This window comes from Gorilla gorilla, chromosome 19 (genome assembly GCF_029281585.2).
Source record: "Gorilla gorilla gorilla isolate KB3781 chromosome 19, NHGRI_mGorGor1-v2.1_pri, whole genome shotgun sequence".
NCBI lineage: Eukaryota > Metazoa > Chordata > Mammalia > Primates > Hominidae > Gorilla > Gorilla gorilla.
Window position 1 is genome coordinate 77672096 of NC_073243.2, and position 12545 is coordinate 77684640.

At 43.8% G+C, this 12545-nt stretch overlaps 1 protein-coding gene across 6 annotated transcripts in view; it reads left to right on the forward strand.

The window, feature by feature from the left end:
* The window catches only part of PDZD2 (PDZ domain containing 2), a 472513-nt gene that overhangs the window by 425616 nt on the left and 34352 nt on the right, over positions 1 to 12545 (forward strand). For all 6 annotated transcript variants that reach the window (XM_019013353.4, XM_055367600.2, XM_055367601.2 and 3 more), the window contains 4 exons: positions 5536 to 5617; positions 7377 to 7411; positions 8154 to 8310; positions 9821 to 10632. In XM_019013353.4, coding sequence (XP_018868898.4) covers positions 5536 to 5617; positions 7377 to 7411; positions 8154 to 8310; positions 9821 to 10632 — 1086 coding nt within the window. The remainder of the gene's footprint in view (positions 1 to 5535; positions 5618 to 7376; positions 7412 to 8153; positions 8311 to 9820; positions 10633 to 12545) is intronic.

Here is a 12545-nt window from a genome sequence, read left to right on the forward strand (position 1 = left end):
TTGACCCATACAGAAGTTGCAGATAATCATGGTCCCTACATTGTTGGACTTGGCTGTTATTTGGTTATATCTCTTCTATACTTGTACAGTTGCCTTTAACTTTTTGAAGCTAACCATAGGACACTTCAGCAAGTTCAACTCAACCCAATTTTTTTTTGTTTGTTTTTGGACGCACACAGGAAAAGAAGGAACCAATTCAATTCACTTTTTTTTTTTTTCTTTTTTGAGACAAAGTCTCTCTCAGTTGCCCAGGCTGGAGTGCAGTGGTGCAATCTCAGCTCACAGCAACCTCTGCCTCCCAGGTTCAAGTGATTCTCCTGCCTCAGCCTCCCGAGTAGCTGGGATTATAGGCGGGCGCTGCCACGCTCGACTAATCTTTTATATTTTTAGTAGAGATGGGGTTTCACCATGTTGGCTAGGCTGGTCTCGAACTCCTAACCTCAAGTGATCCACCCGCCTTGGCCTCCCAAAGTGCTGGGATTACCAGCATGAGCCACCACGCCCGGCCTCAATCCACTTTTAGCACTATTTTTTATTCTTTTGAGCGCTTGTTGTAAAAGTCTTTTTAAATTAGCTTACGTCTAATGTTGTGGTTAAGTTGTATTTAAGAAAATTTAGCTTTTCCTTTCAGCAACTCAAAATGTTCACTGAGGGCGGGTGCGGTGGCTCACATCTGTAGTCCTAGCACTTTGGGAGGCCAAGGTGGGTGGATCACTTGAGGTCAGGAGTTTGAGACCAGCCTGGCCAACATAGCAAAACCACGTCTCTACTAAAAATACAAAAATTAGCCGGGTGTGCTGGCAGCTGCCTGTAATCCCAGGTACTCAGGAGGCTGTGGCACGAGAATCACTTGAACCCAGGAGGTGGAGGTTGCAGTGAGCCAGGATCGTGCCACTGCACAGCAGCCTGGGTGACAGAGCAAGACTTTGTCTCAAAAAAGTAAAAAAATAAAATCAAAGTGTTCATTAAGAATATTACCTCTTGGCTGGGTGCAGTGGCTCATGCCTGTAATCCTAGCACTTCAGGAGGCTGAGGTGGGCAGATCACTTGAGGTCAGGAGTTCGAGACCAGCCTGGCCAACATGGCAAAACCCTGTATCTACCAATAATACAAAAATTAGCCAGTGTAGTGGTGCATACCTGTAATCCTAGCTACTCCAGTGCTGAGGAAGGAGAATCACTTGTACCTGCGAGGTGGAGGTTGCAGTGAGCCAAGATTGTGCCACTGCACTCCAGCCTGGGCAACACAGCGAGACTTTGTCTCAAAAAACAAACAAAAAAAATACTTCTTACCCATGCCTGTCATATGGGCATACCTTGGTATTCCTTGTAGTGTTGCTTAATTACATCCTAAATGTTCCCAGGCTACTACTGTGCTTGATGGACTGGTACACCACTTTAAGAAGTCTATGCCAAGAGACCCTGTGGGTCCCTCTGTGTGCCATATCTGAGATTTCTTGGTGGCATCAATTTAGACACTCAGTGATGTTCATTTGTGGTCCTGGTCCTCCCCAGGATAAATTAGTGCTATCAAGCTATGGCTCTATGTCTTGATCTGGGGATGTGATGTCAACAACAGTGCTGGGACAAAATTGCCGTTAGACTAATGCAAAGGCAACTCTGCTTTTCTTCAGATTGTGTTCCCTATATGCATCCTCAGAAAGGTCTTGCCTCCAGAGTTTTTTGAATAAATAATATAAAACCAGGCCGGGCTCTGTGGCTCACGCCTGTAATCCCAGCACTTTGAGAGGCCAAGGCGGGTGGATCGCCTGCGATCAGGAGTTCTAGACCAGTCTGGCCAACATGGGTAAAACCCTGTCTCTACTAAAAATATAAAAATTAGCTGGGCGTGGTGGCAGGCACCTGTAATCCCAGCTACTCGGGGCCGAGGCAGGAGAATCGCTTGAACCTGGGAGGCGGAGGTTGCAGTGAGCTGAGATCGCACCATCACACTCCAGCCTGGGGGACAAAAGCAAGACTTGGTCTAAATCAATCAATCAATCAATCAATCCAAGTACCAGCTGGGCGCAGTAGCTCACATGTGTAATGCGAGCACTTTGGGAGGCCAAGGCAGGTGGATCATTTGAGGTCAGGAATTCGAGACCACCCAGACCAACATGGTGAAACCCCATCTCTGCTAAAAATACAAAAAAAATTGTCAGGTGTGGTGGTACATGCCTATAATCCCAGCTACTCGGGAGGCTGAGGCAGGAGAATTGCTTGAACCTGGGAGGTAGAGGTTGCAGTAAGCTAAGATCACGCCACTGCACTCCAGCCTGGGCAACAGAGCGAGACTCTGTCTCAAGTCAGTCAGTCAGTCACTCAATCCAATCAAACCAACCAAGTCCTGCTTCCACCTTTTTCTGTTTTTTTCCTCCTTGTCACCTCTCATTTTTCTCCTTTCTATTCTGTGGTTCTGACATCTTCACTTAAAATCTGTTCTCTTTTGTTTCACTGCTGGCTCTCTTTGCCTGAAGGTTGCATCTAAAGCAGTTCTCAGCTCCTTCCTCCAGAATCTCCCGTTGGAGTCTACCACCCACATCACCTCCTTTCACCTCGGGAAGCAGTCCAATAACCTGTGGCTGCCCTAATACATCCGTCAGCAATGTTACAGAAAACTGAGTTTTCAGTGGTTTGCAGTCATTGGCTTCAAGGCATGTCTGACTTCAAAATAACAGCATAACGTGGGTCACGATTTGTTCAGAGGTCTAGTTCATCTCAGCTCCAAAACTCCTGCCTATTTTGCCAATACAATCAAACATCCAAATGGCATTTCAGCGCAAAGCATCATATCTGGTGGCCGCCATGCCATTGACCATACAGGTTCATCCATGTTTCTAGCCACAATAAAATGGTCGTCTGTGATAGTGTTGGAGCTATGTCCGGCAAAACCAAATGCCAGTGTTTGTTTGACCGGATTTCACGTTTCTTCCTAGGTAAACGTGGTGTTCTTAGTTGTAACCTCATGCTGTATTTTTCTTTTGGTTAAGATTCCATTTTATGTTTAATGTATTTTTGTACCACTTAGCCCAGCATTTCATGCCAATGGTACATTTTGATACTGAATGTATGTGCTTGCTTAGTTTTCTTGTTATTCCAAGAGAAATACCACAAGGATTTCTTTTCTTCTGTTTCTCATAATGTCTGGAGCGGTTGCTGCCCAGTTGGGTTACTTAAGCCTTCCAGGTCTAGTCAGGCTGAGATTTGGACTTGCTGGGATAGCAGCTTCTAACTTATGTTAAGTGGAAGAAAGTAATAGAAGTCCATTTTTCTCCTAGTCAAAAAAAACAATTGCAAATATTGAAAGTCTAGTATTAAGAAAAACAGCAACCACTCTTTAAGCTGATATTTTCCCTGACTCATTTATGTAAAATTATTCTTTACTATGTGGAGGGGGGTGTGTGTGTAAGTATATATGCCTGAGTGCATGTATGTGTACATATTTTATTTCCTGTGAAGCCTACCATAAAGCATTACATAAAGGCCACAATGTCATCATAATTTACCTGTTATGATAAAATATAATGCTGAATTCTATATAGAAATATTAAGACAAATTGCTATGCTTATCCAAACATTGCTTATGCCAAATATTATTTTAGTACATAAAATTACCATTCTAAGTTTTAAATACTCCTACCTTTAAGAAAGAAACTCCACATTTTCTTACTATTTTAATCAATATATTTCAGTATATATCAGGCTTTTTAAAAAAATCTTCCCATGAATAATGACAGTTATGGATAACAGAAAAACATCCGTGAATCTGCCGTGATACTAATAAATATAGAAGGAATAGAAAACTTATAGAAGCACTGTTTTGAAAGCTTCATAGTCATACTTGATTTAAGCAATAATAGTCAATGATGCTAAAACCATGGGGTACAAATATATTGGAGAGCGGGATATTTACATAGTCTCAAACTGTTTCTTCACAGATTACTCATTAATGACTGAAAAAAATTCCAGTGGAGAAATCTGGCAAATTCCATCCCTAATCAAGAGATCAAAGTTATCACCGATTATAAGACACATTGACCCTTAGTGCCTCTGAATGCACTGAGAAGGAAATCATTCTTGTACTTTTTCTGCCAAAAAAAAAATGCATAATCTGACTCTAAGCATGAGGAAACCATCAGACAGATGCTAATTGAAGGTTTGGATTGGCCTGGTTTCTTCCAAGATATCAGTGCCATGAAAGACCAAGGAAGATTCGGGAGCTGTTTCAGATTAAAGGAGACTAAAGACATACAACAACTAGATCCTGGATTGCCAAAAACAATTTTCGTAATAAAACATCACTATGCAAAGAAGTTGATCCATGGCAGCCTGCTACAGGTCCACAGCAAGATGTGCTTGCACCAAAATGTAAACATTGTGTCACCATGCACGCTATTAATAGTTCAGCTGACATTTTTTCCTTAGCATGATGATTTTGATGAAGCCGTATGCTAATTTGCATTCTGGAGTTAAGTTCTTATCTCATCACAGGCTGGCATTAAACTTTCTGTGAGCTAGTCCCAGACTACAGACACACTTCGAGTAGTACTTGCAAAGGACACTATTAGAAAAGTACTGTCAGTATGCAGTATTTAGTCAAACTGGAATATGAAATCTATGTTGCACAGTCATCAATGTTGCATTTCCTGAATTTGATGATAGTATCATGGTTATTTAAAAGAATGTCTTTGTTTCTAAGAGACCCATGCTGAAATATTTACGGGTAAAGGGTCACGATGTCTGCAACTTACTTGCAAATGGTTTAGCAAAAAGCTGTAATTCTGTGTGTGCGTGTGTGTGTGTGTGTGTGTGTGTGTGTGTATGTGTCTGTGTAGGGAGGACATGCATGTAAATGTGGCAAAATGTTAAAAATTAGTGATTCTAGGTGAAAAGTATACTACTCTTGCACTACTCTTACATGTTTTATGTAGGTTTAAAATTGCTTAAAAAGAATTAGGCCGGACGCAGTGGCTCACACCTGTAATCCCAGCACTTTGGGGGGCCGAGGTGGGTGGACCACAAGGTCAGGAGTTCAAGACCAGCCTGACCAATATAGTGAAACCCTGTCTCTACTAAAAATACAAAAATTAGCCAGGCGTGGTGGTGCGCGCCTATAGTCCCAGCTACTTGGGAGGCTGAGGCAGGAGAATCACTTGAACCTGGGAGGCGGAGGTTGCAGCGAGCCAAGATCAAGCCACTGCACTCCAGCTTGGGTAACAGAGAGACTCTGTCTCAAAAAAAAAAAAAAAAAATTGAAGTGAGTTTTCCAGAGAGGCAGATATCAGCTGTGTTGTTGGTAATCATAGCACTGAATGCTTTGCTTAATGAACTTGGGCACCAGTTGAAAAGTCTTGTTGTGTGTGTGTTGCTGGACTTCTCACATGCTCTGAGTTACAGCTTCAGAGGATGGTCATAATCCTTGGCCCTGTGGTTTGCCTCTTTATCTGCACTTGACTCTGACTCTGGTCCTAGGTACTTTCATTGGGAGAAATAAATAAATAAAACCATCTAATCTTTGCTTTCTGCTGAAAATCAGGTTTCCGAGCAGGAAATGGATGAAGTGATAGCACGCAGCACTTATCAGGAGAGCAAAGAGGCCAATTCCTCTCCTGGCTTAGGTACTGTAATCTCACATTTTCATTCAACATTCAGAGGAGTTTCTCATTAAGTTCACCCACAGGCACTCCCCAGTGCAGTATTATTGGATTCTTGGTAATTATCAGGTTTGGCAAAAGTAGCTGTCAAAGACAGTCTATGCTTTCTCTTGGCTGCTAGTTTTGATTTCTGCAGTTATTTAATGTGCTTCATTAAAGATCTAATCATGCATGCTTCTTATACTACTTCCAAATAATTTGCAAAGGTAAGTTAGAAGTATTGCATGTATTTATGCTTGATACATTCGAAATGCTAAAGATGAAAGGGAAACGATACCCAGAATTTCAGTAGTTTGGTAGATGCAGAGTATTATCTACCAAAAGGCCTGAGATTTCTTTACATGGATTAAAAAGTTTCCATTCAAAAGGGTAATAGAGGTAGCAAAAATCATGATTTCGCTCAAGTGGAAAAGTTCAGGCAGAGAAGGCTTGAGATAGTAGGAATTTCTTATGAATTTAAAATATGAAACATTATATCAAGTCTTAAAAATAAAGTTTCCTTTAGCATGGAAGCCTAAGGGGACTCTTCACACATTTCTGAGCTTGAGATTATACTGACGTTCAGATTGCTACCTGGGAGGAAAAGGAACTGAGACATAAGTTATTAGTTGTCAGAGGAAAAGGAAAGCATGGGGTTTTTTGGCAATCATGAAATACCCTGATTATTTACATTCATAATTAATATATTTGAAGTGGACACAGCCATCATAGGCTTTCTATTCAACCGGTTCATCATCCCGACCTGCCTGAAAGCTGTGCTCTCATAATCCCAGCATCTCCACTTGATCATTTATAAAGAGTTTATTAAGCTGTAATCCTCATGCCCAAAGTCCCTTCTGCTTCGTGGCATATAGTTTAAATCCTGAGCCTTTTCACCCTACAGTTAAAAACTAAAATAGATATTCAGTCGTCTTCTCAGTTCTTTCATGAGTTTCTTGGGTGATGTTCATTTGTTCATTCATACTTCAATCCATTCAGCAATTATCACTGAACACTTAGTAGATATGAAGTACAATGTCCAGCTCCATGGAGCCGGGCGCCATGGCTCACGCCTATAATCCCGGCACTTTGGGAGGCCAAGGCGGGCGGATCACCTGAAGTCTGGAGTTCGAGACCAGCCTGACCAACATGGAGAAACCCCATCTCTGCTAAAAATACAAAAGTAGCCGGATGTGGTGGCGCATGCCTGTAATCCCAGCTACCTGGGAGGCTGAGACAGGAGAATTGCTTGAACCCGGGAGGCAGAGGTTGCAGTGAGCCGAGATCATGCCATTGCACTCCAGCCTGGGCAACAAGAGTCCAACTCCGTCTGAAAATAAATATCCAGCTCCGTGGGATCAGATCAGTCAACATTTCTGCTCGGTAGATTGAAGAAGGGAGACAAGACACATCCACTCATACATTATATGATGTACATGAAAGTTGATGTGTGGGTAGGATAAAACACTTTGGAAATTAAGAAGAAATTACTTCTAACTGGGATCATCATGCAGGTAGTAGCATCTGAGTTAGGGCTTGAAGCATCATGGCAGATGGGATGGGGATGAGGACCAGGTACCCAGGTAGACTGCATGCACATCTAACCCTGTGCATGCAGCCCATCATCAAGCAAAGGGAGTTTTGTTTACTGTGTTTGCCACCTCCTTTTCTAGTTAAGGATGTGAGCCTATTTGTGACTTGAGCTTTATTGTTTTGACAATATGGTGAATTTTCCCTCCAACAGGTACCCCCTTGAAGAGTCCCTCTCTTGCAAAAAAGGTGAGTCAAGGTGAACTGCTACCTGCCTCCCTCAGCTGGACCACAAACTAATTCCTGGAGCCCACAAGTCAAGCCGGAGGGCCCAGTCCCTGTTTCTGCCCATGAGTCATTTTTGCCACTTTATACAGGAAATCGCAACAATGCTCATTTGAGAATAGATGCAAAAATGTGTGTTTCTTTTGCTAAACACTTATCCAGGAAAAGAATAGAGCAACAAAATAAAAGAACTGAAATACAGTTTGCAAAATAAGTTTTCAAACTGCTTCATAATAAAGCAGCGTGAGTCAGGACTCGGGGCTTTAAGTAGGCCATGCAATCTTCCTCAGCTAGGCTCTTGCTGAGTCTCAGTGCGTCAGGGTGCAGGATTCAAACTCCCCTGGTTTTTGTTCACCATTTGGCTAGACTGGTTGGCTTGAATCACATTTGTCTTTCCCATCGCATCCGCCCAGTGTTTTTCCTGGGATGGCTGATGTGTTGCTGCTGTGGCTTTTCCGATCATTGCCAAAAATTTAGCCAAAAACAAAAAGTCTCTAAAAACATTGTCTGGCAGCAGTCACCTTTTTATTCATTAGTTGTCAATTTAGCCGTTCTGAGGTAAATGGAGGTTGGTGTTTACTATCACAGCTATTTCAAGTGACCGTGGATTAGAACGAAGTGTTCTTAGAAAGACAGGACGTAATAACCCTTGGAAGTCTGCTTCTGCTGTGTTTTCTTAGTTATCGGATGTTTTCTTCTTCAACAGGACTCCCTTATTTCTGAATCTGAACTCTCCCAGTACTTTGCCCACGACGTCCCTGGCCCCTTGTCAGACTTCATGGTGGCCGGTTCTGAGGATGAGGATCACCCAGGAAGTGGCTGCAGCACGTCGGAGGAGGGCAGCCTGCCTCCCAGCACCTCCAGTAAGCAGGGGTGCCCCAGAGGGCCTGGGCTCTGCATTCCAGTCAGCAGTGACTGGTTTCCACCTCTATGCTGGCGGCTACAATGGTTTAGCTACCCTGGCGCTGTAATACGAGAAAAGAGCTGGAGACCAGGCCGGGCGCAGTGGCTCACGCCTGTAATCCTAGCACTTGGGGAGGCCGAGGCGGGGGGATCACTTGAGGTTAGGAGTTCAAGACCAGCCTGGCTAACATGGTGAAACCCAATCTCTACTAAAAATACAAAAATTAGCCAAGCGTGGTGGCACACGCCTGTAATCCCAGCTACTTGGGAGGCTGAGGTGGGGAGAATTGCTTGAACCTGGGAGACAGAGGTTGCAGTGAGCTGAGATCGCACCATTAGACAATGCTGTACCCTGAGAGTTTACTCTTGGAAAATGCAGCCACTGTTAGTGACTGGCCACTCAGTTACTCAGTAAATGGGCTGGATACACATTCTATAGTCAGGGGTGGATGGTGGCTAAACCAGACCTCCTTTCAATGCCCTTTATATAATGTAGTCTTGAATTTTATGGCATCAAATCAGGATGGGCAACCTGATGCCCTTACATTTTAGGGAATCCAGCCAGATTCCAGGTCCCTTCCCTCACCAGGCCCTAGCTTCATTCTTTGTAGAAGGCTGTAAATTAAAGATTAAGAACTCATAAGAGACATATTATCAAAAGGTTTTTTTTAATCTCGTTGATATATCAATTCGAGATAATATGAGATGATAATCTGATATGATCCATACTGATTTCTCAGACTTCTTTCTGCTGGTGAGGTTTCCTCTTAATTTCTAACATCTGAAGAAGAAAATCCCCTTGTTTTAGGAGAGGCAGGCGATGACCACTCTGACTCATTCGGAGCTATCAATGAGTTTGCTCTGTTCTTATAGAAACATTTCAAGGTGCAAACGTGTAATTTTTCACTGCATTTAACAAGATATAAAAATCGTTGCAGATTCAGGTTGGCCTTGTTCTAGAGTATCTTTAAGACATAGGACAGTTCAGGCTGCAAGCACTCACGTGCCTGTCAATCAAGCCTCACTTTCTGCAGATGAAGGAAGGACCTCAAGGGGCCAAGAAGGCAGCCCAGGTGTGTGGGACATGTCATCAGTCCCCGGGCATCCTTCTATGGAGGAATTCTCAGCAGCATTTCGGTTAAACCCTAACAATGTGTTAGATAATCATGGAGGCGGAAGAATTAAGTTTCTGTCTTCCAACAGCACACGTTTGAGTTAATCCAGAGGTTGGGGTTTAAGAAAAGGGGGTGGGGGTAGGTCAGTAGGGAAAAGAGAAAGACAGCCCGCCTATCTACTCCATATAGCCTCCAGGAAGCCATGTTGCCTAGGCCTTGTGTCCAGTGGCTGAGGCTGTGTGTCTGGTGTTAGTGAATGTGGAAATGCTTATGTGTAATGATGGGGTCAGATGATAAGACAGGGCCAAGCGGGAAGCTCAATTTCACTTGACTTTTCTGTCCCCACCTCCGCCAGCTCACAAGGAGCCTGGAAAACCCAGAGCCAACAGCCTCGTGACTCTTGGGAGCCATCGGGCTTCTGGGCTCTTCCACAAGCAGGTGACAGTTGCCAGACAAGCCAGTCTCCCCGGAAGCCCACAGGCCCTCCGAAACCCTCTCCTCCGCCAGAGGAAGGTAGGCTGCTACGATGCCAACGATGCCAGTGATGAGGAAGAGTTTGACAGAGAAGGGGACTGCATTTCACTCCCAGGGGCCCTCCCGGGTCCCATCAGGCCTCTGTCAGAGGATGACCGGAGGCGTGTCTCAATTTCCTCTTCCAAGGGCATGGACGTCCACAACCAAGAGGAACGACCCCGGAAAACACTGGTGAGCAAGGCCATCTCGGCACCTCTTCTTGGTAGCTCAGTGGACTTAGAGGAGAGTATCCCAGAGGGCATGGTGGACGCTGCTTCCTATGCAGCCAACCTCACGGACTCTGCAGAGGCCCCCAAGGGGAGCCCTGGAAGCTGGTGGAAGAAGGAACTGTCAGGATCAAGTAGCGCACCCAAATTGGAATACACAGTCCATACAGACACCCAGAGTCTGACGAACACTGGGAGCCCCAGGTCCCCCCAGCAGAAAAGTGAAGGCCTGGGCTCCAGGCACAGACCAGTGGCCAGGGTCAGCCCCCACTGCAAGAGATCCGAGGCTGAGGCCAAGCCCAGTGGCTCACAGACAGTGAACCTGACTGGCAGAGCCAATGATCCATGCGATCTGGACTCGAGAGTCCAGGCCACTTCTGTCAAAGTGACTGTCGCTGGCTTTCAGCCAGGTGGAGCTGTGGAGAAGGTAACTGACTTTCTCTTAGTTACTTGGAATGGAAGTGCATGAATATGTGTGAGTGAAGATGGAGTCTGTTGTAAAGCATGGGTAAGCTGCCAGTGGGAAAGGATGATGGCTGGAGAATTATCTTTCAACAGAGTCAGTCACTTAAATACCTGGACTGCTTGGAAGCCTTTTTTTTTTTTCTTGGAGATGGAGTTTCGCTCTGTCACCCAGGCTGGAGTGCAGTGGCGCAATCTCAGCTCACTGCAACCTCCGCCTCCCAGGTTCAAGCGATTGTCCTGTCTCAGCCTCCCGAGGAGCTGGGACTACAGGCGCACACCACCACGCCTGGCTAATTTTTGTATTTTTTAGTAGAAACAGGGTTTCACCATATTGGTCAGGCTGGTCTCGAACTCGTGGCCTCAGGTGATCCACCTGCCTCGGCCTCCTGAAGTGCTGGGATTACAAGCCTGAGCCACCGCACCCAGCCTAGGGAGCTTATTAATGTATCAGCAGGTTGTTAGTCATGAGATCATTTGGCCAGAAGATACTATAGAATCTCTGTCTTACACAGCACCTGTGGCTGATGATGGAGAGGCAGTGTGGCACAGGGAAAGTAAAACCATGGGCCTGGCATGAGCTCCACCGCTGACTAGTTGGCACTGGTCGAGTTACAACTTGGGCAAGTTATTAAACATTTCTGAGCTTAGTTCTCTGGGCTGGTGCTCTCTGCCTTGGTCATCTCACAGAGCTGGAGGGACCATCAAATATATGTTAACAGTGATTCCCTCCAGCTGATAAGGTTATGAGTGATCCTTACATTGTTCCAAATTTCTACATTGGTTATATATAATTATAGCCACTCATAACCTTGCTGTGGTATCATATGGAATGAATGCATTCACTTAGAAATTGATAATGTACCACATTAAATGCAAGTTAATATTGGTTATGTTACTACTTGGTTACGAGTATGTTAGAATTATCAAATTGTTCATTTTTAAAAATGTTCAATATACCTCTACTTTATCAAGGAGACAGTACGAGAAATCAATGTTGTTTATAATCTCCTTAACATAAATAACTTCTCTCTCTCTCTCGCTGAACGAAGAATCTGAGATGACTTATAAAGCCATATTATTACAGATGTGTGTTCAAGTGGTTTATATAAACATATATGTCAATAGACCTGGAAAATGCTAAGTCGTAAAAACTATACCAGGCAAAAGTCGTTTTTTTAACCTTATTTTTGTTTTAATAGACATGCACATCTTTTTTCCTTCTCCTCAAATATCATATTTTACCTCCAACCACTACCTGTGTTTTAAAATATAATGTTTGGCCATTGGGTAAATTTCTTCTTTTAAAAAGCATCGGCCAGGCACAGTGGCTCACGCCTGTAATCTCAGCACTTTGGGATGCTGAGGCAGGTGGATCACCTGAGGTCAGGAATTCGAGACCAGCCTGGCCAACATGGCAAAACCCCGTCTCTACTAAAAATACAAAAATCAGTCAGGTGTGGTGGTGTGCACCTGTAATCCCAGCTACTCGGGAGTCTGAGGCAGGAGAATCTCTTGAACTCGGGAGGTGGAGGTTGCAGTGAGCTGAGATCGTGCCACTGTACTCCAGCCTGGGTGACAGAGCAAGACTCGGTCTCAAAAAAAAAAAAAAAAAAAAATCACAAGTTTTGGATAACTGTATAAAGGCAAATTAGGATTTTTATTCATAATAATCTATTAAAATAAGAGTTTTTGTAATTCTAAATCAATACTCTCAGAATGAACTTTTGAGCAGCATTTGAAACTTATACAACAAGACTAATTTTTCTCATAAAAATTTTAGTTACAAAATTTGATTTTATTTATATCTGAGAAAGAAAATAGAATGGATTGCTATAAAGTATATATCCTCAAATATTGGAAGAAAAAACCTTCCTC